Source organism: Cyprinodon variegatus, unplaced genomic scaffold (genome assembly GCF_000732505.1).
Source record: "Cyprinodon variegatus isolate N-32 unplaced genomic scaffold, C_variegatus-1.0 Scaffold1122, whole genome shotgun sequence".
NCBI classification, from domain to species: Eukaryota; Metazoa; Chordata; class Actinopteri; order Cyprinodontiformes; family Cyprinodontidae; genus Cyprinodon; species Cyprinodon variegatus.
The window spans coordinates 148,379-175,687 of NW_015151575.1; the positions used below are offsets into that span (position 1 = coordinate 148,379).

The 27,309-nt window shown below is 37.2% G+C and overlaps 1 protein-coding gene across 2 annotated transcripts in view; it reads right to left on the reverse strand.

Annotated features, from left to right (window-relative positions):
• Positions 1 to 27,309, reverse strand: part of adcy5 (adenylate cyclase 5) — a 111,682-nt gene that overhangs the window by 42,468 nt on the left and 41,905 nt on the right. For both annotated transcript variants that reach the window (XM_015400590.1, XM_015400591.1), the window contains exons 2-3: positions 11,809 to 11,958; positions 10,727 to 10,848 (exon numbers count right to left, since the gene is read on the reverse strand). In XM_015400590.1, the coding sequence (XP_015256076.1) occupies positions 10,727 to 10,848; positions 11,809 to 11,958 (272 nt within the window). The remainder of the gene's footprint in view (positions 1 to 10,726; positions 10,849 to 11,808; positions 11,959 to 27,309) is intronic.

The following is a 27,309-nucleotide window of genomic DNA, read 5'->3' on the forward strand; positions in this document are numbered from 1 at the left end:
AGATAAAATTCTTTTTAATGTAAGAAAAATGTTTTGATTTTCTGAACAATTTCCCTGATCTAGTCCAGATTCCTGCCTGTTCACTGCGGATGCTGCATCGAGGATGCTCTGGACGGATTCTGCCGCATCTCGCTGGCAGTGCGTCGGCTGATCTTGCCTCACCCAAGAGGATGAACTGACCTGTTAAACCAGGTAAGTGACTCACATGGATAGTTATCTTTTGTCAGATTATCGTGGTCACTTAACTGTGTTTTTCCCCATCCAGAGTGTCAGTGATTGGCGATGCTCCGCCTTCCCTCGCAGCCACTCCAGTTTTTTGTTTCTCTCTTTTTGTCATTAAACATTTTGAAATATCCCACTGCCTCGCTTGAATACGGAGTCAATCTGCACCATTTTATGACAGATATAAGTACTTTCTTTAGCAGGAGAAACAAAGAGTTTAAAATCTAAATTACATTTTACTTTTAAAAGCCGTTTACAAAAAGGTGTAAAACATCTTTTTGGGGGGAAAAAATCCTCTAAAAAAGTTAATTTTTTATTTTTTCCCCATTTGTAGCTGGAAATAACCTATGGTAATATTAGGTGATTCTAAGATAAAATTATTGCTGCTGAATACATTCTTAAAATCTTGGCTCTTTTTTTCAAAATAAATAAAAAATAGGCATAAACAAGAGTACACCCCAAAGTGTATGTTTTTTATACTTGTGAAAATAATTGAATAATGGAAATTGTGTAAGACCCCTATACACCAACAGAGACTTTTCTTAGCCACTTTTCTAAAATATCAAGATGTGAGATCACGACATTAAAGCAAAAGCATTTTTTTTTATTATATTGGCCCCCAAGCCATCTATAAATAGACACACAAGGACGTTAATGGAGGTAAAGAATGTTTAGAGCTCACCTTTTATAGAACTGTAGCCTTTCTTTCAGTGTGCGATGCCATAACATATTAATACATGTTAAAAGATCTTCAATAGGGGCCCCAATGATTGTGAAATGTACTGTAAATGTCAAACATACAGATTTTCTGGTCAATTATCCAAATTAACACATAAGCAGAGATTAAGTCCACTCCTCCCACAGCTTGAAGTAACGTTAGTGGTGATATGGAGAGTGAATGGCAAAGGCTGCCAGGGTCATTGAGTCTCATTTAATTGTTACCTTGGTGATAAATGGCTGGTTAGTCTGAAACATTAACTCTGAGATCTTAAAGTGAGAGTCATTGCAAGGGAGAGTTGGAACGGAAAGGCTAAACAGAGTGTCCATGACAAAAATGTTGCTTTTGTTGTTCATATGAATTAGTAAGAAGAAGAAGAAAGAAACTATAACTCAGTAACCCTTTAGGTTTAAACAAAGAAGGGTCCAAGCTAATTTTATTAGGCAAATTTTCTACTTGTTTGTTTGAAGGGTAAGCATATTTCAAAAATATATGTAAGGCAAAATCCCAATTCTGACTCAATGAAAATGTACAGCTTTCATCAAATGTACTTGGTAGAAGGTACTTTAATTAATTTTAGAGTAGAGTTGTCCCATTTTGTCAGCAGTATATTCATCGACCTTTTTTATTTTTTCAAAGTGTTTGAGAACCAGAAAGGGAACTATTTACGTGGTAGGGAATGGTGTATAACTGTAGTCTTATCTTGAAAATCTTTTGAAAATAAATTTTAAAACAATTTGACATGGTTACAGAGTCAGGATTTAATCTTGGTCATTCCTTTGTCTGGTTAGACTCCAGAAGCTTCTGAGGGGTAAAAGTTATTTCGAGGAGGGTTATAGACCAATCCAGCATGTTCTGGGCCTCTAGAGCTTGTCCTCACTTCACAGCAATATGGCCAAGAACCTTCCAGTATTAGTATATGTCTCATAGAATTCATTTAAGGAAGCTCAAGCTTAACTTAAAAGACAATACATGGCCCAATAAATTCAGAGCTGTGTTTTCTTTCTTAGCTTCTGTAACAAAGACACAGGTGAGCAAGTATCCTAACTACAGTTTAGACTTCAATCCATCCACCGTTCCATCCTGCAATCACAGCTGGACAAAGCAGTAAAAGCCAGCAGCTTTCTTCATTAACTAGAGTATACAATGTTTATCATTGCCTGTTTCTTTTCCAATGTAACACAAAAAGTCTCAAGTCTTAAAATGGCAAAATTATAATTTCTCTCAGGTAACCTCCTCTTCTCTTTAAGACCAGCTAACAACGATGATGAAAGCTCAACTGAACGCGTGTCCACCCTGAAACCAAGGTTGTTTGTTGCTTGTTCTCGCTTCCACCAGAACATGGAGAACAAAGGCGCTGAAGGTCAGTCCCTCTAATTTATGTAATGTGGTTTGGAGAGCTGCTGGCCTACATACCAGCAACAGCAGCTTCCGTCACGTGGTTTTGTTGGAGAATATCCCTCGAACATTTAAAGGGCAACCTGGAAGCATCAACATGTACCCCCAACCCACCCTCTCTCAGAACTATCTTGCATAATCCAGAAATCAGCAAGCATTTTGCCTCATTAGGACAAAGAACTTTACTATGGTGGATAAACAAGTGACTGATGGCTGGAATTGGTAAATAAAGTGATATTAGTTTCATGACATTAAACAAATGATGTGAAATTACTTAGGAAGTATATTTACATCTTCCTGTCCTCAAGTTGACCTGAGCTTAAAATGTTGGGGCTCTTTTTTGTCCACTGGTGCCAAAGTGCAATTAATTATGCTAATTGTAAAGAATTGGGGGAGTGCACCCATGCCATCTTTGTAAATGATGTTATTACAAAATGTATCCTTCTTTTTGTTGAATTTGCAACCCCACCCTGAAGTCAAATGAACCAAGTTTTTGATCGAACATTGCAAAATACAATGGTTGTCACTCGTGATACTAGCTACCACATTTAAATGACATATTTACTGTTTTTTATTTTTTGCGCTTCAAACTGAGAAAATCCCTGGCCATCTATCTGACTTGGTATTCTGTTTAGTTGTTTAGTTAACATTATAACATCAAGTAAGATAATATTTTCTCAATTTTTAGCTTCTCTTTATTGGTTACCCTTTTTAGAACATTTTTTTAAATTTCCCTCCCGAAAAAATGCCCTTAACAATCAAGCTCTATTACACATCAGAGATAATTTATTGGAAAATGTTGTATTACTTCCCTTTATGTTGTTTGGATCCATCTCCTCTGGATCCATCTTACTCTGCTTTGTCTGAGTAAAGACTAAGGCTGTGTCTGAATGTCCACCCTAACCACTATAGAGGGCACTCTATTTTAAATGAGTATCCAAACGTCTAGTGCATAAAAAAGCAATGGTCCCGAAATTTCCCAAAAAGAACCTCGAAAAATAGTGATCATCCATGGTCACTAGACAAGCAGATATATCCCAGAATGCTTTGCATGGAGAAATATACTTGCAAAGCCTTACGAGATTTGTTGTCACAGTGGCCCGCTGTCGCCATACTCAACAGCGGCAACAAATAACAAAGATGGCTCAGGCATTTCGCGGGGAGGTAAAAGTAGTGATCATCTGTCTGAACTGTCAGTTAACTGAGTTCACTATAAAGTCCACTTTATAGTCCCTGTTCTATAAAGTGATTAAGGGATTTAAGGGTTAGGGCGGATGTTCCGACACTGCCTCAGACTACAGTTTTACTGGTGTTTCCTAGAGTTTCTAAAAGAATGAGAGACAGATCTGTTAGCCATTAGGCTCCTCTTATTTGGAACTTTTTAATTTTGGAACAGTTTTAATTTGTGCAAAGTATTGCAAAATAAAGCTTAACAGTTGAGAGTTAGAGTGGAAGGGTGAGGTGATGGTTGCATGCATGTATGAAAATGTCTGATTGTAAGACAAATTTCTCCTTGAGGGGACTATAAAAGAAACTGAACTGAATACCTGTTTGTTGATTTGCATTGTTGAACCCATGTGTCTGTTAAAGTTCTCTGACTCAATTCTTTCAAGTCTCAGTCTGTAAAATGTCATGATGCAAGTTTATACTTGTACAGTCGGACACTTTAAACCCCACAATATTTAAAATTAGAGTGTCTTCTAGATTTAAGATCTTTCAATGAATGTGCCTTTTCTGCTTTTTTATTCTCCTTGATTTTTTAAACAAGATCTAATGACCCTTTAACTACTTGTTCTGTGTCTCCATTAAGGTCCTCACTACCTTGAAAAGACACTAGTTTAGATGCACAACTGCACCAAAGCTTGGATTAGAACAGCCTGGCTTAAGGTGGCTCGATCTGAGATCCATTTCATCAAATTGAAATGGTTGCAATTACTCATCCTCATTGTTTTCTCCTTATCCAGGACTGAGCATGGGGGTAGCAGTCTCAGCAGAGAATCCAAGACTATACTCTCCCCAGACAACTCATCCAGCTCTGCTGGGGGAAGCCTAAGGTGCTCCAGAGCGCTGGCCCTGGGAATAGTTATTTCAATGTCTTCTGGGCCTCCTCCCTGCAGGACATGCCTGAAAAACATCCAATGGGCATCTGAAACAGATGTCAAAGCCACCTCAGCAGACTCCTCTCAATGTAGAGGAGACGCGCTTCTAATCATAACCTCTCTTGGATGACCAAGCGCCTCACCCCATCCCTAAGGGAATGCCTGGCCACACTGTGGAGAAATCCAATTTCAGCGGTTTGGATCCAAGATTGCGTTTTTTTCAGTATTGATCCAGATTTCATACTCATAGGTGACTGTGGAAACTTAGACCAGCCAGAAACTTGAGTTTTGCCTTTTGGCTCAGCTTTCTTCACCATAACAGATCATTGCAGCATTTGTATTATATTATAGCAGCAGCTGAACCAATCCGTCAAAAGATCTGTCACTCCATTCTCCCTTCATTCAGGAACCGAACCCCAAACTATTTTAGCTCCTCCACTTGAGGCAGCATCTCTCCTCCAACCTGAGAAGGGCAGGCCACCTTTGTCTGACTTAGAGGAGCTAATCTTCATCTGAGAAGCTTTGCACTCAACTGCAAAACTGCCCCAGCACCTGCTGCAGGTCTTCACAGGAAGAAGGGAGCAGAACCATGTCCTCCTTAAAAAGCAGGAATGAATCAGCTAGCCCCCAAACCAGAGCCCCTCTGGCTCTTGGCTGCAGCTAGAAATCCTGTGCAGAAAGATTAGGAAAAGGACCCATGAAAGAGGGCTGCCTTGCCAGAGTCCAAGCTGCACTGGGAGCAGGTCAGTCAGTAATGCTTGCAATGGAGACCAAACTCCTGGACAACTTGTACAATGATTGGATAGACTCCTATAAAGGACCCCCTTCTCTCCTGGAGTTTGAAAACCTTTTCCAGGTCCACAAAACACAAGTGTACTAGTTGGGCAAACTCCCAGGAGCAGTAGAGAACTTTAAAAGCTAAAAAGGACTGGTGTCCCATATTGCCACTTGGCATATATGCCAAGAGAACAGTCAGAAACAACCCCCCCATCCCTGCATCAGAGCTCTACCTGTTCGATCTGTGGACGGTTTTCCATCCTTGCAAGAAAACTAGCAGCAGTAGTGGAGTTTGGAGATGTAATCCACTTCTTAAATCTACATTTGCTCTCCTCTAATTTATCCAGAAGTTCTGCAATCACCATTTTTCTCCCTCCCAGCGTGGTTGTTGGCTGCATATTTAGCTTGCCTTCCCTGGAAATGCCTTTCCAAATTTTTATTTTTTTATTTTTTGCCAACCTCTCATTACCAAGTAAAAATGCAGACAATCGTTCCGCATTGATAATGAAAGAAAATGATTTGGTCCATCCTTTGAATCCTCTTTTATCATCAGCTATCTTCCTTTTTTCCCCTTTGGGATCCATGGTCTGAGACACTCCAGCAGCCTGGCACTGCGCAGCGCTGGTTGCAAGTTATGACCACTGATCTCTATGGCTATGACGCAAATTATTGTTTACATTTATTTATTATACAAATGTTTACAGCATTGGAAAACATAATTATTTTTTGTTTGACCTTCTGCATACCATATTAAAATAAAATAAAAAAAAAAGCTCCAGGGAGCCGTAAGGGGAACGCTAAAGAGCCGCATGCGGCTCCGGAGCCGCCGGTTGCTGGTTATCTCCAGCCAGTAAATGCTCAATCTAATGCAGAAGCCCGGACTCCTTCCCATCAATGAAATGAAATTCCATAGTCCCTCATGGTTCCCACTGTTCCCACTGGAGGATGCCCTTCCGTCTCTCGTTTAGGCTTGGCCTTTTCAGGTCTAACCCATCCACCAGGCACTCGCCAAAATACCACAACACTCTAGGCCTGGTTCCAGCCGGCTCGCCGTATCAGGCAATGTCACTGGCCTTTTCTTTTTTTATCATAATGAAGGCTTTTGAATAGCATTCACTGATATGTTATTTAACTAAGCCTTTTTGTAACATTGGAACAGTCCTTACTTTAATGTTAGATTCCGTCAAAGCCATACAATCTATTACCATCAATAAAAGCGTATAGCCATTTTATAAATATTGGAATAAATAGCACAAAATGTCATGATAAAAGTAAATATGTCCTAATCCTATTTAACAGTCTAAAATTTTCGATAAGCTTTTTTTTTTTTTTTTAAAGGCTGATACTTGATGTGAATTTAACCTGTAAAAATGTTTGTTTACCTGAGCACCCAGATGATTCATTCACTGTGGTATTAAATGGGTTAAGTAACAGTGACCCACTCTGAATGGGTAAAAATGTGTAGCCTCAACCATCAGAGATAATTTGTGCCTTTGTATTGGATCAAAAGGATGTAATTACATGCCTTCCATGCTTCATTAACCGATTTGCCACCTCTGTTGCGAGGCTCTCTGAATTCCCAAATTAAAAGCTGCGGACAGACATATGCCTAATGCATCTGTACAGCAGCAGCAAGCTTTCAACCCCAAACAGCACCCTCCTCGTGTCTCTACCTCCCTCTGTTTACCCTCTTGCTCTTTAGTTGTGGCAGTGGGAGCTGTCTATCCTCTTCCTGTTGTTTCTCTGCCTCTCAGCAGAGCCCAATTACCAAAAGCTGCTGACTGATTCCCAAAACAAGTCCAGTCACACCTCGTTACTGTACGATGCTTTCGTGACCGCTGACAGAACTCGACCAAGATCAGTTGATGCTGCTAATGTGCTTCATGCTCTCAGACAGCCACAGAACATCTATTATCCCACTATATTTGGGGTCCAAGCTTTGTCTTGCTGATTTAAGCATCTTGTTATTTCATATCACCTTATTCCACTGCTTTTAGGGGTAAATCTGTTAAAACAGATCACAACTCTCCTAAAATCTGTCCCTTCATAAAAATTATAAATTTTGAAAATTCAGTTTTTGTAGATTTTTTTTATTTGAATTTGAAATTTAAAAAGAAAAAAATTTCCTCATAATAAAAAAAAGTTTTATCTCCCTTTCTCTGTCAATGACCAAATACTGTATACATTTTAGAGGAGAATAGCAAACTTGTTGAATTGCATCTGACTGCCCTGGTGCTTGTTATTTTGTTTTGTATCTTACTTTTAAAACAATTCAACAACAAAAAACGAGAAAAAAAAAAAACCAATAGCAGAAAATCCAAAAATAATGACCTGGATTTATTTTTAATTCCTATATTTTTATTTCTGGATTGTAATATTTTTATCGGAAAGTCTTTGACTAACTCTCAGACTAGATGAAGAGAGTTTACCACGATTTTCAGATCTTTACAAAAATTCCCAATCATCTACAAGTCTAACTGGTTCACAAATGCCAGGATTTTACCGGCTTTTTGACAATGAAAAATAGCATCCCCACAGCCTGATGCTATACCACCACCATGCTTACAGTGTTTTCTATTGGCTTCTGGCTGCCTCTCTAATGAACGGTCCAATTGCCCTTAGTTTAAAATCATGTGGATGGCTATTTCTTTGCTAATTTAAAGTTCTTCCATTTTCAAATGTCAGATTTACCAGCTTTTAGATTGATACTAAAAGCTTGAAATATAGCACTATAAACTCACTCTGGTTAAAGCTTTCCCCACAACTTTCCCTTCCAAGAACTGAATAAAGACATTTTACTTAGAGATATGAAACCAAACAAGCAAAACATAAGAACAAGGGACCTTTTTCATCTGTTGATTTTTTTTTCAAATAAGTTTTGTGTCATTTTCTATTTTCTGCCCACAATAATGAAATAATATGTACATGTATCAGATAAAATAACATGCAGCATAGTTTGGGCTTGTTGCATTAAAAGGACTAATTAAACTTTAATACAAGCGCTTATTTAAACGCTTACATTCAGTTTCAGCTTTTTCCTTCATGCGCTGATTCTTCAAAAACATAAAAAGGAAGAAGTTCTTTTCTACAGAAAGAATTACATTAAAGACCTGAAAAGATCTTTGTTTTTTAGAGAACCAATATGTGACTTGATGCTCTAAACAGTAAGGTCTCATAGGGAAACATTAAAGCGATAAAGGGCTGCTATTATTTAGTGTGTACCACTCTACCACCTGACTAAGGGCTACATAAAGGCAATACATATGTCGATTGTTGTTGCTTAGGTCATTTTTGCCTCTGTTGTGGAGTTTGTACAGAAATATCTACTTTCTTAAAAGTTATGGGGCCTGCAATATAACTGTATTGATTTAAGCACTAAATAAGACAATATCTTCAAATCTCTGACATCAGGCTGTGGAGATGTTACAGTGGTTTGTGCTGGAGAATTACTGCTCTACCAAAATTTTGAGGCCTTAACAGAGCACCTATTTATACCAAGTTTATTAGCACACAGATGGAGTTATGTCTAACTTTGAGAAAACATCTTAAAAGAAACGGAGTTTTATTAATTGGTAGTAAAAAAAAAGATTTGCTGTAACTTTTCCAACCTATTTTAGATGTTAATTTACTGTAACACTACTGAGTGAATATATTAAAACAAACACAAAGTCTCTAAACATCTGACCTATTATTTATGCTAATAATGTAGAAGCACCATTTATTTCCATGCCATTATGAATCATATTACACTTCTCAGGGATACTGTGGAAGGACATGGGTGGAAAATATTCTTGGGAAAATACCACAGAGCATGTTGACATGGCAACGTCTGTTCTTTTCCTACCTCCTCTGCCACTATTTGTGGGTGGGCTCAACCCTTCTGGATTAACATTGATTAAACTGTCTGTCATATAAACAATGTATTTGCAGCCGGATTTTTCAATTAGTTGCAAGTTTGTATTTTCCCTGAGTACGATGACTTAGACTTAGATTTAGACAAACTATTTTCTTTTTGTATACAAAACAAAATTTCGATACATACAGCTTTTCGACTGTGAATGAGCAGAAGCTTAGCAGTGAAATGAAAATTTCTATTTATAAATTGCAGCAGTGATCAAAATGTAGACCGTGTAGGAAGGTTCAGAGCAGTGAAAAAAATAATAGATCTTGCTGATAAAAATGAGTTGAGTCCCATTTTAAAGATTCTCAGTGTAGTGATGTTTACAGTTTGATGCAGAGTCTTGTTTGTGAATTGATTAGACCAGGGGTCTTCAATGTTTTCCAGGCCAAGGACCCCCAAACTGATAGTGAGATGGAGAGGGGACCCCTGATTATATATATAGTATGAAATTGTGTTATATCAAACTGATCCTATAGTCACTCTATTGGAGTAATGCAAGGAAAGTAATTACTCTCTGGGATTATTAAAGCATTTCTGATTCTGATTCCTCATTGATGTGGCAGGTGTTGTGAATGAAACGGTGCCCAGCTTGAAAGAGCTCCTGTGTTTCGCTGAATGTGTGCATTGATGACTGAAAGACATCTCCTGCCTCCATTTATCTGTTTATTACAGTGTGTTGAATTGATGTTAATGTGGATTTAAAGACATTTCAATTAGTGGAAAACATTTTAGTGGGGAATTAAAAAAAAAGTAATCAACCAAAACTTTCGCGACCCCCATGCAGTACCTCTGTGGACCCCCTAGGGGTCGCGGACCTCCAGTTTTTTGTGTGTCTATGATAGGCAACCAGTTTGGATAAGCCAAATTAGAGGTTAATTAAAAAGCAAGCCCGACATTCACACCTCTTGAGTTCAATCCTGTATCAGAGAACCAAAAGTAAGACTAATCGGATCAGCGTCACATCTCTTCTGTGTAAGAACAATGGTTATACTAGTTTGCTGTTGTGTTTAAGGGGTGTTTGGACTGCTTGATCAGTGATAGATCTCACCCTTTTAAGTTACACAGCAAGAAGCATCAACACACACTAATCACTGCGTATTGACTTAAAAAATTATTTAATGTATATCAAATTAAGTTAATACTTGGTCAGAGTTGCACAGTGTTGCTTTTAAACTTTCCCAGGCCTCAGCTCAGGATGCTGAGTAACTCTTTTTGAATTGAGTATTGATTTCTTTTTTTCTTTATGAAAACCATATGGTCAGATTAATCACTGCCATTACAGGGAATTTGAATCATCAAGCTTTAGATAAGTAGAAGTAATTAAGGATTTGGAGGTTTTACAAAAAGATTAATGACTTCTTGGAGGAAGTTTGTTGAAAGGACCCCAAGATGACTACAAAGATATGAAGTCTACCTTATCTATTGGTATTTTAAGGCTTTTAAAATTCCCAATTTCCTCAATGTTATTTCTAACAGACGTTTCAATTAATGTTTATGAAGATTTTTTTCTTTTTAGAGCTTAAAATGAGGGATTCAGAGGTCATACAGCACTATCCATATTAGTTTTCATTCGGTATATTCCCTCATCATCACAGTTCGTCTGATGTTTACCTGACATTGTCATGCTTTTGGATGTAGATCTTATGAAACATCATGTCCTCCTGCTTGGCATTTATGTCAGCTTTCATCTCCATGGCAACATGACGAGGGAGTACTGAGAGCAGGAGACGCTCCTGCAGGAAAGGATAGACGTAAGGTAATAATAAATGGGAGTAGATATCAAAGAAGGGAACTTACTGTATGGCTGTGGTAAATATGAATGAAGATTTAAAATAAATCCCTTTATAACAATAATAATTAGGAACTCAAATTTGTACAAGTCACTTCCAAGGCACAATTTTAAAGCTAGAGGCAGATATTTGTGCTAATAAATGGATGATCTAACACAGAATTTTAGGTGCTGTATACATTTGATACTCTAGTAGGATGATGTTTAAAACTTCCAACTTGCTCAGCTTCTTTTTATTGTAATCTTATCAAATGGCAAAACAATTCAAATAATCTTTAAGCTGAAAAATGTGGACAATTTATTATAAATACATATGCACAGGTAAAACAATAAAGGGTTTAAAGTGAAAGCCAACAGTAAAAGCTTACAGTAAAAAATGTAGTCATTGAGTTCCACATTTCAGCACATATGTAATGGCTTGTAATGGCACAAATGGCTTATTTAAAACAGCCTTTTAGAGGGTTTACAACAAGCACAAATTAAACACATCCGGCGAAATTTAAACCGAAGTGTGTCCTAATAACGCAGAACCACCTGGTATGTCCTGCTGCATGGTTTTATTACAAAATTACAAGAAATCAAAATCAAGTACTTAAAGAAATCAACACTTTTTTTCTTCCAAAGTTTCTGTTTCAGAAAGAAGAGCCAAAAACAAGTCAAAAAGTGTAAGAAATTGAAAGGAAATTGAAAAGAAAGCTGAATATTCTTCAAAAGCACAACAAGAGATAAATTAAGGGAGAATTGCAACAATAATATTTCCCATTAAAGTATGCCGGGGCATTTCAACTTTACCACAAAGTATAACTTTTGCTTTATAATTCTGTAGCAGATAGTGTATTATATATGTCACAGTCAAAGCAATCCAACGCTGTAACCACGTGTCAATGTCACCTTGAAAGCCTACCTGCTGCTGGTTTTCCCTCTGGGAGTGAAGGCGTGCCTGGATGCATTCCCTGGTCTCCTGGAAGGCCTGCCTCTGGGAGCCCTCAGCTGGGTAGTGGGTACACACTCCAACAATGTTGGAGCAGGAGAAGATCAGGATGTTGGACACTATCTGTGGAAAAAAATGGAAGAGTTCAATGCTTTGCTTTAGTTAAAACATTTGCGATAAATCCCTATTCACACCAGCCAATCAACTGCTGAAAATAACATTTACACTCAAGCTGCTTATTATCAAAACCTAATCTTTACAACAGAATAAACTTCAGGTGCATCTTAGTCAGTTTAAATAAAATAAAAAGTTAACTTACATCAGTAAATAAATCCAAGAGGACCACAACATTCATTAGACACTGATATTTTTCAGAGGACAATTTTGTAATCTTCATAAATAAAAGCCAATGCAGCTGTACATCTGTGTAAGCTGCACCATGTCTCACATCATTTAGATGTTGTATTTATATTATACTATAAGCATTTTAATAACAGTGCCACATTTTGCAAAAAGACACCTTTTAAAATATATTATCTTTTATATTACATCTTAACAATTTATCAAATGAGGTTATCAATTTGATATTAATTAGGTCATTTTGAGGCAGATTATTTTGACATCGGTCTAACTGCAGATATTTTTGGGAAGAGTCTTAGAGTTTCCATTTACACAATAAAAATTATTACACATGTTACACAAGTCACATTTTAAAAACAAAAAATAAACATAGTCAAAATAGATATTAACATCCATTTTTCTGTCAGGGTCACAGAGGGACCGGTGCCTATCTCTGACAGTCTGTGGCTAAAAGGGAGGGTACATCCTGGACAGGTCACCAGTCTGTCACAGGGACACACAGACACATACAACCATCCACATACACTCACAACTAGTGGCAATTTCGAGAAGCCAATTAACCTAACGGTCATGTTTTTGGGCTGTCGGAGTACCCGGAGAGAATCCCATGCATGCACGGAGGAGAATATGCAACTCCATGCAAAGAGACCCTGGTCCGTGGACAAATCCAGAACCTTCTTGCTGCAAGGCAACAGTGCTACAAACAGATCCACTGTGCAGTCTAGAACACTGGATAGAAAATGGAGGGAACAACAATGCAAGCACTTCAAGTGATCTCAAGGCAGGGCTGATCCCAAACTATTCTTGCTGGGCCCCCCTTTTGCTTACAAGAAAGTTTTTACATCCCCTCAACCCTTAATACAGCCCCAGCCTTCTTAAAACTTTTTAAAATAACTTTCAGTTTTGGCTGATTTTGGCTCCCCCGGTGGAGAAAAGTTGTATTGTTTTGCATGAAGGAAGACAGCATTTCCCAGTGTACAGCGTGGTAAAATCCTGATCTCCAGGTCAACTGCAGTTGGACTGAAGTACATTTCTGTTTTCAGTGGCTGTGTGAAAGATGAGTAGTGATGAGACGACGAATCTAATTGTGGCGAAAAAATTTCATACAACGATGCTGCAACTAAGAAACATTCAACTTTGGCTTTGTACCGTAACCCCGGGGAAACAATACAGTGCATTGATCATAACAGTTGACTACATTCTATACATGTCTTAATTTAATAGAGCACCACATATTCATTATCCTTATTGTTGACTTTTGCTATTTAATCCAATATCTAAAAACTGAAAAAAATAAATAAAACAAGTATCACTACCAAAAATACATTTGGAAAAAAACGGATTCTTGTCAGAAGGACTTAAAGGAAAAAAATGGTACATTTTGGTCGACCGATTAAATGCCAAGTGTGGTAGAAAACACAGTATATCACTCTGATCATTCCTGCAACCCTACTGAGACACGGCCTTCCACCAACACAAACGGATCAGTTAGAAAAACATTAATTATGAGCCACCAAAAGGCCTTTGCCAATCCCAAAGGAGCTTCAGAGATCTACAGCTCAGATGGGCAAATCTAAGTGCACAGAAACAAAGTTTCAGCTTTCCACTGGCAAAATATGATTGCTAAATTAAATAAATGCTATGATGGGCAAACGACTCACACTACACACTTTTAGCACATCATCTCTACAGCGAAACACAGTGATGGAAGCATTATACTGTGGGGACGCTTTGCATAAGCAGGGACGGTGAAACCGCTCTAATTTGATGGTTAGATGGATACACCTAAATACAAAACGATTCAGGAAAAAAACCTCTTAGAAGCTGGAAAACACTTGAGCAATAAATTAAGGGTCACCTTCAAGCAGAAGAAGGACTCTAAGCAAACAGAAAGAGCTACAGAGGTCAAAAACGGCGTAGTCAAAGTCCAAACTTATATCCTATTGAGAATCTGTGATCTAATCGTAACATTGTTGTTTAGAGTTGTTTCCCATGCAGTCAGGAAGAACCTCAAATATTGGGTGAAGAAAGCCAAAAATATCAGTTTCTATGTAAAGCTGGTGGACAAATACTTTAAGAGACTGTCATCAAAATGTAGATCAACAAAGCATTAAAATGATTTAAGACTTAGTTTTTCCATTTGTTCCCACTCCATAAAATATGCAGTACTTAATGTAAAAGCCTGATAAAACCATCCTGATCTTTGTGGGCTTGATAATGTGAACTACTTCTTGGGTTGTAATCTACTAGATATCTTCCAAGACATTTGTTTTAGAAAAAAATATAGCAAAAAAACAAGCAACTTAGCAAAGCATGTAATACCCTACAAATGTTAGAAACATTTTAAACTGTCTGTGGTGCACCTGATAAAGAACTTTTGTTTCTGTTTGCTTAGGTTTGAATTATGCAGAAAAAAAAAAAAAAGATATGACCTCGACAAAGGCGGTAAGAGAAAAACAAAGTGTTTGAAGTATGTTTTTCTGCGCTGCAGCTGCTTTCCCTCAGAATGAAAGCAAAGCAGTCTTTGTTTCCATCTGCTACACTGGTGTGCCTCCCTCTTGGCCGCAGGAACAGGGCGTCTCAACCCTTCTCAGGGTTTTGACACGTTTGTCCGAATGTCTTTATCCAAGGCGGTATCTTTCTCATTAGGAGAATCCTTAGAGGCGGCTCCAGTACCAAGTTTGAATGGTTCTACGTGAATATGATGAAAAAAGCAGTGGCTGGGCACATCGGGGAAAATGGCTCTGATTGCAAACAAACTGTTGGTTTTCAGTTGGAATATAAAAACTTGTAATATATCTTAATATTCACTGCTAAAAAACACTCAATAAATTGGAATGAATGAAATATTCTCATTTAACACTTTGTTGAACAGGCTAACAAAATTAGAACATAAATCATTAACAGAAATCAAATTTATTAACCAATGGAGGCCTGGATTTGGAGTCGCACACAAAATTAAAGCGGAAAAACACACTACAGGCTGATCCAACTTAAATGTAATGTCCCCAAAATAGGTCAATATGAAACTCATTATTGTGTGTGACCTCCTTGTGCCTGTATAAGCTACCTACAACACCTGGGCATGCTCCTGATGAGGTGGCTGAGGGACTTTCCCCCCAGACCTGGACTAAAGCATCAGTCATCTCCTGGGCATTCTGCAGAGCAACATGACTCTGGTGGATGGATCGAGACATGATGTCCGAGATGTGCTCATTCGGATTCAGGTCTGGGGAATGGGCGGGCCAGTCCATAGCTTCAATGCCTTCATCTTGCAGAACTGCTGACACACTTCGGCCATATGAGGTATAGTATTGTCCTACATTAGGAGGAACCCAGGGCCAACCACACCACCATATGGCCTCACAAGGGGCCTGAGGATCCCATCTTGGTACCTAATTGCAGTCATGGTACCTCTGGCGAGCACATGGAGGGGTGTGTCACCCTCCAAAGCAATGGTCCCCCACACCATTACTGACCTACTGCCAAACCAATCAAGTTGAAGGATGTTGCAGGCAGCTGATTGCTCTTTACGGTGTCTCCAGACGCTGTCATGTCTGTCCAATGTGCTCAGGCTGAACCTGCTTTCATCTGTGAAAAGCACAGGGCGCCACTAGCGAATTTACCAATCCTGGTGTTCTCTGGCTAATGCCAAGCATCCTGCACAGTGTTGGGCCATGAGCACAACCCTCATCTGTGGACGTCAGGTCCTCATACCATCATCATTGAATTGGCTTCAAACCGTTTGTGCAAACACATGCGCAGTAGCGGGAGTGGTTAGGGCATACAGTAGAACTTGGATTCCTAAAGTTCTGAGTTGTGAATGTTAAAATCAAGTTAAGTCCGTCTCAAGGGTTTAAGACCTGATAGGTTTGCCTCAACAGCTTTGAAAACCCTTACGAACTTTGTTTTATAATTATTATCATTTATGCACAATACGAGGATTTTGTTTTTAATTTCAGTTTAAAATATAGTTAAAGGAAACAAAATAAATGATTACTGGGGGGGAACTCGCTGAACTGGGCTAGGTGTTCACCTTTAAATGATGCGTTGTTCATTCAGGCTCTCTATGCAATTTATATTTCCGCCAAACTGAATGAGTTTATGTTCAAAAAATGTTTTTAAGTTTTATTGCTTAGATGTTAATATTGATATTCTACTCTTCCTACTTTAATTAGCTGTGAGTGGAAACCTCTAATTACTAAACAGTCTGTGTGTAATGTATCTGTAAAGTGTTTCAACAAGTGATTTGAGTTAATGCAAATTAAACATTTTAATTATATTTGATATCATTGCAATTAATCTCTGTTTGAAGAGACTTACATTTTTAAGCATGAAACGCCTTGAAGTTAAAGAGGTAAGACAGTAAATTATTTAAAAAAGCACATCTATATATCGTTTTTTTTATTCAAAACAGCAGATGTTGGTCTGAATCACCTTGCTGATAAAACATTATTTTCGAGATAAAAAAAAAAAAAAAACATATTTGAAATAGCTGAATGCATTCTCATAAGTAATTCTGTTATTGCAATATTCAACAACTGCATATCACATTTTTTCTAATATCAGTGGGTCCTACTGTAGATGTGGCAATTGATGTTACTTGGAAGACTTCCCAAAATAAATTCTGTTTAGGGCCCTCTTTAGCCTTAGGCCAGCTCTGACCTGGCTGCCTACTGAGCCTGAATTATCAGGCTCAACCTAAGACAGAAACCTGATATGTTTTATAGAAGAAAAAAAATCTGGCTACAAAGAAAGAGATAAATTGGATTTATTTTTACCAAGATGATGGATAAACTATGAAAGCAAAAATATAAGAAATGCACACATATGGGAAAGAAAAACCCGCTATGAGGATTCTGTCAGGTCCACAGTGTGTATTTGTGAAAATGACAATTAATTAGTACAGGAAGACATTCTGGGCTTATGACAAAATGTAACATTTAGACATTAAAGCTAATATCAGAACACTGTGTCCATCTCCAGTAACTAATATCACTGATATCAGTCAGTTTTTCTTAAAAATGACTTAGAGATAAAAAATAAAAAAAAAGTAATAGAAGCCATTGAAAACATCTAAAGCTTCAACGTTTAGAAATAAGGTAAAAAACTATTTTATCTTCCTCCCAGCCTTTTGCTTATGTTTGTAGATCTCTTTTTTCCACTTTTATCTGCTTACATAAACAGGATAAAAACAAATCTTTAAAAAAAAAAAGCTCAGGGTTGTTGTATTCATTCTGCAACAGATGTTGGTTCACTCTCAGATTCTAACACATATTTTGCCAAACTGCTGTAAAACATTGTTTCTAAACAATGCAGGCCACATTCAAGAGAAATATTTGCGGCAATTTTGTTGGATTTATTTGATTTAGCTGAACCAATTTCCATTAAATTATATTTATTTGCTCTCATGCAAAACACTTAAATCAAGATTATGTGCAACATTAAACAAATTAACTGCTTGCAAACAAAATTGCAGTTATTGGAGCTAGATTTATGAGCTTGTTTTAATTTACAATTGACCTAAAATTACAGTAAGGTCTGAGCGCTAACCAAATCACTTCTGTACGAGGGGCCAGAATAAACTGATAAAGCGCAAAAAGCCAATAATAGGCAAAGAATCCAGCAGATTATTAATATAGTATCAAGCAGAAGGAGTATTGAGGCGTAAACTAATAAATAAACAAGAGCTACAAACATAAAGTAACTAAGTACCAGACTAAAGGTGCACTGATTTATTGCTGCTATTCTTTCTGCATCTTATCCCTTACAGTTAAACAGTAATTTAATCACAGATAAGAAACCACTAAGATAAATAAAGTCAAGCCACCAGAGAATATTATGACCATTAGAGTTTATTTCCCATGATATTCGTTATTTTCATAGCTGGTTCCCATTGGGATTGGGATTCCTATATTTACACTTTTTTTTTTCATGAGTAAAACTTTCTTGAATTTTTAGTCTCCCTTGGTTTTAGGGGACTTGTGCTCAATATATATAGTTTTCCACTCAGTTTGATCAAAGCAGGTATTTAGGAATTTAAGCAACAGTGGATTGAAAGTGAATGATCCACAAGTCTCAGCAGAAAAAAAAAAAAAAAGTCGGATCTCATGCCACCCTCGATAAGTAGATGTCTGAGGGTTTTTTCCCCTTTAATTCTGTGAAATCTGAATAAAAAAATCTGTTCCCCTTTAAGCCAAAGTGAATTCACATGAAAACATCCCTAAATTGCCCATTAATCTTTTTCATTGAAAGGGGATTGGTTGAGCTTAGACAGCAATGGCAGAAGGGAGCGTCAGCAATTTCACTTTAAAGCAGTTTAAAAAAAAAAACTTTAAAACAGTCACTTAATTTTTTACACAAGCTTTGAAGTTTTAGCCAACATCTAACTATTCACATGACTCCAACAGCGCTAACGACTGTTAGCAATGCAAGCAAATTATCTTTATTTTATTTGTCGCGTCACAAAATGACAATTTTTTCCCAGGTTGATATTTTATAGCACGGTGTGTAAACATATACACAACCAGTATTGGGCAAGTTAGCTTTCATGTAACATACTTAGTATTGCAAATTTCCTTTGTTTAAAAAAAAATTTTTCAATACAAAATCACCATCCGTGCTAAGTAATATGTCACTGATCACTTCTTAAGTTAGTTTTGCCAAAATAAACAAAGTTAAGGTGCGTAATTATTTTTCATGAATAGCTAAATCACTAAAATATGATGATATGGAATGTATAAACAACAAAAACCTTTACACAGACATGACATAAGCTCTCTTTCTATGCCATTTGTTAGCTCCTGAGTAAAGTGCAGCCACACAAGGCTACAAAAGTTAACAAAAAAAGTCTGATTTCTATGAAACGAAACAAAATCAAACTTATTATTTATTAGTGTGAGTATATCCACTCATAAAAAGATAAAATAATTGTTGTAGACATGTTGACTTTTTCTTCTTCTGTTGTTTTAAAACCTCCTGCTGACATAAAACAAAGCCGTAAATTCCCAAGAACTCGAGTACGGACTCGTGTCCTCGCCAAGTATGTTCTTGAGAAGAACACAGGAAAGTTTGGACTTGGGGAGAACAGGAGCACGCAGCATAAATATGGGTCAGCTGGAACAGAAGGGTACTTGTGACGTCACAACATGCACAGCTCGTCTGGATTTCACCTCCTGTTGTTGATAGGCTCTAGATAACAAATTTGTACTTTTTCATTTAGTGGGGGAATAATAATTAACACAGTCAGATTAACACAAATCCAATCAGCATTTTGATAAATTAAACAAGAAAAGAAATCGCCATCAGAACCAGCAGTCCTTCACTCACGACTATGCCGAGCGAGGGCTGCTGCAGAGGGCCTAACGTTAGCCCTGGCTGCCGTTACACTCACTGACACTACCCAATCCGTCCCAGAAGTATGATCCATTCTGCGCATGCGCCATCAGCTCATTTGCGCATCCAAGTATCCATCCAGGTCGCCTATTTTAAGACCTAAATGATGTTTTTCGCTCCCCACAAATAGTAAACTTAAATTAAAATATAATGTCTTAAAGGCGAATAATGTATTTCCTGAGAAAATATATATGCCTTAAAATCCTTTCTGTTTTATCACTCGTCTCTGCCCGATCTGCACCGGAAATGGGATCCTACGATACTTTGGGGAGCTAACTTTTTAGTCTTTGGATTTAAACATTAATCTAGTCTTTTTGATTTTAATGTTTTCATTTTGTGTTATCGTTATGGTATATAGTACGTAATCTAAAAGAAACAACTAAAATGCAGATAAACACAGTTTAATCATATTTTGCCGGACTGCTCTGAGAATGTCCGATGATGACGTCAGAGAAGCAGTTTAACGAAGAAAATGTAAAAAGCATCAAAATTGTCTCACAAGAGTCAAAAAACATTTCTTAAAGATATGTATTAGCATTCTTTAGTGAGTTAGGATAGTGAGGATAGAAATAATTCTAGTACCATAATTAAATTATTTATGGACACCCAGATGTATATCTGTTCGCACATGCGCAGGACGGATCGTGCTTCAGGGACGGATCGGGTAGTGACAGCCATGGTCCTCTCAACAACGGACCTTTTTTTTAAAATTACGCTCCAACTCAGTAAATGGGCCATATACTCATGCTTTAAACTATAAGGTTCTAATTCTCAAATGATCTTAAAACGTACTTTTATAGAACAACACTGACAGAAAAAAGAACTTTTAACTTAATACTCTGAGCTCTGTGAGCGCTCTCTGGAAGCTGCCGCAGTGCATGCTGGGACAGCTGTCAATCTCAAGCATGGACAAGCATGGATACTCAGTGAAGAGGGATGGGCGAGAACATCCGGGTTACCAGGGCTGACGCTGATGACGTTTCACGAGTACACGAGCTCACGACAATGGACTCATACACAAGTCTTTAATAACAAAAAAACTTTCTTCTTCTTCTCCTTATTTAAGCTGTTGGCCATGGGTTACCTTACCCCTTAGGAACTGTACTGATATTACCAAAATTTAGTTTGTAACACATTATGTTCCTACGTTACTGCTTAAACTAAGCATATTACAACAATGTACACAACATTAGGCAGACTGACAGAATCAAGGCCGCCGTCTAATTGGTGTCAGCAGGCCCTTTGACCACCAACAGCAGGCAAGGCGGATTAAGTGTGTCATCCAAGGACAATAGAGAGAGACGTTGCAAGGACTCAAAATGGCAACCCACTGGTCTAATAAAAAAAAAATAATAATGTTTAACTTAAAACTTTTCATTTGAGCAATCATGATACTTCTTAGAGTTTACATCTAAAAGTGAGCTTCTGCAGCTTCCAGTCACGCATCCAGTTACAGCCGTGCACAGAGCTCTGCAGAGACCATGTAGGATCCCGCCTACACCACTGTCATAGAAACAGCATGCATCAGATAAAGTCTTTCACCATGGTCAATACAAATATTCCCCAGCTGCAGACCTATTCTATTAATACTACAAATGCTTATCCAGGCCTTATTTAGAAATTACATGAGCTGTAGCACAGAGGCATGAAGGCAGCAAAAAATGTACTGTGTTTAAAACTAAGGAAATCCCTGGGTGCAAAGAGAAATCTATCAACACACAGGGCTGCAGACACCTGGCGAGGTCTATGCTAATTATGGAGCTATCTATACACCAGGTGAGAATGATTTTCTGAACCATGTAATAACCTCTACCAAGGAGGTTATGGTATAGGGAGGGTTTGTGTGTGTGTGTGTTGGTTTGTCTGTCCGTGTAGTGGATACATTATAAAGAAATGGACGGATTTTAATGGAATTTTTGCCAGAGGTGACCCTCATGGCAAGGAACAATCCATTACATTTTGGTGATGATTCAGATCATAAACTGGATACAGGATTTTTTTCAAAGATTCTCTAATATTGTGAGATAGGGATATTTGGCAGAACAAGCAGTTCTTCACTAAACCAGAGGGTGGCAGCAGTGACGATTTACATCCTCAACATTGGACTCAAAATCTAGAGGTATTTTACTGAAGACAAAAACAAAAAAAGGGAATATTGTAGATGTTAGCAGGGTTACTTGAAAACTTACAGTATGAGCAGATTTTAAGGAAATTGCTACTAACGATGCCCCTCTTGCTAAGGAACAATTTATTTAAATTTGGTAATAAACCTGATCAAGAGTAAGTTTTAGCTCAGAGGTATGCGTTCTCCAAGTTCTAGTCTTTTAATTGTAAAAGGATTACTTGATCATCTGCATCAGTCCTGAGGTGCAACAAGCCAAAATGACCCTAATCAAAGAACGTAACGTACTAATACTCTAAAAAGTATAGCCAACTAGTATATTCCAAGATCAAGGTATACAAGTATATCCCAACTGCCAGTTTGCTAATAAACATTTTGTTAATGTGGACATTTACAAACGGAGTCCCCTAGTCAAACTAATGCCACAAAAAAGTCCCATGAGGTTAGAATTCTGTGTGGAAAGATCGTGGTCTCTAAGTAGACACAAGATCAACAACAAGAAGACTGAATAATGTATACAAAGGTGCTCTGCTTCATCATTTTTGATGTTTGGAAATATGCTGTATAAGCATGATTTTGGAAATCTGACGTAAAAGTTCAGAAACACATTTCTTTAATAATGCCAGCAACATTATTTGCTAATTTTGGAGATTGTGATAGAAAATATTAATTGATCACTTCTTACATTAAAAGACTTAAAAAGAAAACCAAATCAGACAAAAATCAATTTTGAGAAACCTTTTTTTTGTCATGATTCCTGGCACTAGTGCTGGTCTGATTCAGGATTTAACACACCTCCCTGCTGCAGTAGCCCCCATCAGATTCACCTGATCACCTGACTATATAACCGGCTTTCAGACCTGTCGCTAGTGCCAGATTATTCCGAGCCACCAGTGAGGTTTATCCATCATTCCTGTTACCTGTCTGCCTCCTGATTCTCTGGGCCTGCCTGAACCCAATCTGACCTGCCATAGTGTTATTGGATCTCTGACCTGTTTTCTGTGCCCTGACCTCGCTCCTGGATTCTCCCCTGGATTTCTCTGGATCTCGGATGAACTGCCTTTGACTCTGGATCTGTTCTTGGACACCAAACTCTGGTTTTTCACCTTGATCCTTCGGTCTGTCTCTGCTCTCACAGCTCTGACCCTGTGCATTACCCTGGACCATCAAGTAACTTTTAAAGAAAGATTCCTCCAAACCTGTGGGGATTCAGGAATCCTCAAAGGTTCACCACTGTCATCACATGCCTTCTGGTTTCTTCATAAACCCTAAAAGTTTGTCCCCAAACCCTGAGAAGGTTAGTGGGCTAGAATCATCGGCGTCTGCAGACCCTTTTCACAGGGGAACGTGTCCCGTTGTGGATCTGCGGTTCCTGGCTATGCCTGGGGCATTGATTGTTTTTAATTAATTAATTTTCCACACTCACAGCTCTGCTCTCACAGTTGCGCTCTCACAGCGGAGTTGAGAGAGGAAAACTCTCCAAATTAAGCCAGTCACAATTGATCGACAGCTTCGCAAAAATTAAGCCAAGACGCAGAGACGCTACAGTTTACTTAAAAAGAAAAGAACATACAGCTCTCCCATCATTCTGACCATGATATACAGGATCATATAAACACAGACATGTATGTATGTAGAGGTTTTCGTTTTGTTATTCCTTTTACAGTTGCAAATTTCAAGTTTTCCATTTTCAAGTTCATGTTTGCTGACTGATACTTAATTTAGATAAATTGTGCCTTCATCAGTAGTGGATTAGAGATATACAGTTAAGTTCAAAAGTGGGCCAATTCAATTCAGTTTGGTTCAGGTAGATATTTAACAATGCAGAAAATAACAATCTGATTGTACATTCTATTTAAGACGCTGTATAATAATAAATAAGTACTATAAAATATTTGCTCGCGTGCTTGAATTAATTATCTGTGCCCATGATTGTTTAAAATAATCGGCAAAAAAATTTTTTTGCTTGTGCACATTCTGTGCTAGCATTTTTCCTTGCCAGAATTCAACATTAGAAGCATTGCCCTCTGTTTCTGCATGGTCACTCAAGTGTCCAGTCTCTGGTGAAACAGCTGCAGGCCAGGAGGGTTTCACCAGTCTAATAAACTGTTTAAATTTCTCTTGTCGTATCTGGATGAATGCTGGGTCTTACATTTTCTGGTCTATACATTCTTTCAAAAAACAAATATTTTTAGAATGCTAAAAGCCTTTTGTTCCCCTGTCTTTCTTCTCCTTTGTCAACTTAAAAAGAAAATCACCTAAAGATGCATTTCATATACTGAGCCTGTGGCTCCAAATAAAAATAGTTTATATTTATGTGCTAAATAGAGTGCTTTTAGCATTTAGTCTAGCTAAATATTTGAATTAAACCACTGATATTTATATTATACTAGGATTTATCCAACCTAAAAATAACTGACTATTAAAGGGAATCTAAAATAAAAAAATATTTGCACTTGTTCATTGGAAATTTATAGCATAATATAGGTTTCTTTTTTAGGCTTACTGTGATAAAGCTATTTTTTTTTTACAATAAATAGAGACTGGTAGATGAGAAGACATAAAAAAACAAAAACTCCAAGACTGGTATAGTTAAAGAGAGAAGAAAAAATAGACAGATTTTAAAAAGTGTAGGGAAGGAAAATGGGAAGTAATTTAAGTAATTTTCCTTAAAAGTAAAGTATGTCTGATTTTAAAGACAGATGCAAAAAATGTAGAAAAAAGCAGAAGAGTGTTAAAAAAAAAAGAGGGATGATAGTTGAGCCTGAACGCCACTGTCCCCAATTTTTTATCTTTTTAACAAATTTCAAAACCATTAAAAAAGGACACATTCATGCTGTTACACTTAATTTTTTCTAGCTTAAATATGTAAAGTAAATAAAAGCAAAACCATAACTCATTAATTTTTTTCCCCCATTTCATTATTTTTTTATCCCAGAGCTTCAAATGTCCCCAGATTGTGTATCAGACATCTGGTCACCGTAGTGAAAACTTCTCCCGATGTGCAATTCCAAAACATATTCTATAGCTTCCAAGATATAAATCAGTAGTGCTTGTTGCATTTTCTTCTGAGACCTTAAACATGTAATTGTTAATATAATGAGAGTTTTCAACTTTGAAGAATACTATAAGCAGCCAATAGATGGAACAAATTCCAGGCAAAATAACCTCAGTGTAGGTCATTCTCATTAGTTGAACGCCACATAGCAAATTCCAGTAAGATGTCTTTAAAACCATTATCTTTGTTATTGTGCTTGATAATAAAAAGTAATTTAGTAACTTGGATGACTTTGAAAGGAGGCCATCTTCACCCACTCCGCCTGTATATCTCAGGTTTCTGCGATTCATTAATGCGATTTTAAAACAAGTATCCGAAGAACAAAGCTGAGAGGTTGATGGTCTGTCCCTGGTTTCTTTGATAACAGGTCTTTGAAAGCAATGAAGGGATGGAAAAAAATGGAGCTAAAACCTTAGAAATATGCTCGGAGTGAATCACATGCAATGCAGGGAACAGTGGATCTATTATCGAAGTTCAAAGCACAAGATGCATTGCTTTCCAGACCGCAATCAAACTCCTGGTGTGCAGAGCAGGTTAGTAGGGGGGGTGGGCATGGACCTCAGGTGAAATTACCATGGTTACGTTTCTAACGTGAAGCGACGGATAGAAGCCTTAGATGAGAGGAAGTGACATTACGAATTGAAACAATGAGGTTAAAGCTCAATACATTTGGTAAAACAGAGGCTGGTAAACATGTCTTAGAAACACAAAAAATATTTATCAGGTATGGCAATAAACACAGCTGGTATTTATGTTCCTGTGTGATAACAGCAGCTGGTTATCACACTGGAGCTCTTTGTTAGCTTTAGGGATAAATGTAGATCATGTGCTGCATGGTAGTTACCGTCAGCGACCCACTGCCAGCTTGTTTTTGCAAGGCAGTTAGTTAGCGAGGGGCCTAATGTCTCTCACATGAACCCCTCAAGTCATTTGTTCCTGCATTTTTCCTTGAAAGCTGTCAGCTGCTTTACTAATGACTTTTCAGGAACTGATTTAATGGAACATACACAGATCACGTAGCAACTTTTTATTTGCAATTTAGTTTTATCTGTTTATTAAAATATAGCTGTTGCTGTTTTAGTTTTCTATATTGAACCTGTAAAGACGGTCAAGTTGTTCATGGGTCAGTCATACCAATAACAATGGTGCATATACCAAATGTGTGTTTAACAGAAACTATGTTTTCTTTTATGATTTACCGAATAAAAGCAGCATCAAATAGAGTTACAGAGCTTTAAAATGGACTCACATCTTCATTTGTGTTTAATTAACTGAGTTCTTATTAATTGTCAGAGAGAATAGAAAAAGGAATAGTCTTGTAAAACAATTTATGAAAAACAGGGGGAAAGAAATGAAGTAGGATTTTTAGAGTTAAAAGAATATGGACAATATAGAAACCAATTTAATTAATTGAAATAAAAAAAAGCTAAAAGTTTGACATAAATTGAAAATAGATATTAGGTTAACTCTGTACCTATACCTATCTATACTTATAAATACCTAAATGATTGAAAATAATTTAAAATAGGCTACTAATATGCATTAGTAAATATCTAGAATAGCAAGTTTTCCCTATACACTTTGGTCTTTATTAATGTGTTTCATGGTGCAGGTGTGGCCTATAAAAACCCAGTGAGGGCTGGCTTGACTTCTGTTAACTTTCCTTTTATTTCATAATTAGATCAGTATCTCATAATTATCCTATCTCCTAAACAAGACATTATCTCATAATAATGAGATCTGATCATGTAATCATGACAGTTTATCTGATAATTATGACATCTTATCTTGCAACTAGGACATCTTCAGCAATAAGTATGAGATCCTGTACTCATAACAATGAGACACCTGTCTGATTCTATTTTGTTTGGTGGATGCAGTGAGCTTCAGTGATCTACAAAGAGATAGTTGCAGTAAACTAACATTCCTCATAAAACAAATATTAAAATATTTATTGCATATTTTATATCTATGAGAGGAAGAAAACATAAAACAATCAATTCATTGCTCATAAGACTGCCATGCAATGAATACACAAACTGACAGAAGGACGGATTATTCATTTGACATCAAAAGGTACTACAGAGAAGATGTTTTTAAAAAAATTAAAACTAGTTTAAGCTAAAAAAAAAAAAAAACACTTAAGGAGTTCTCAAAGACCATATGTACAGACAGAAAAATATGATTATCTCAGAATAGGTTTGTCAGTTGTTAGACAAAAAAAAAAAAAAAAACTACTGCTCTGAGAGAATTTTTTTTTAGCAAAATTAGGGATGCACGATATTGGGATTTTGGCCGATATCCGATATGCCGACATTTTAAAACTCATGTAGCCGATAACCGATACCGATGTTAAAGCTGGACAAAAATGCTTAGTCATTGAAAATAGCAGTTTTGTTATCCCTTTCTGACACTTTGAAAAATAATATACTCAAACATAATTTCATATGCTGATATCAAATAGATTTTTAAAAACACGGTATCGATCTATTTTACTTTCAAAATCTCGTGAAATTTCATCTTCTGTTACAAACTCTCG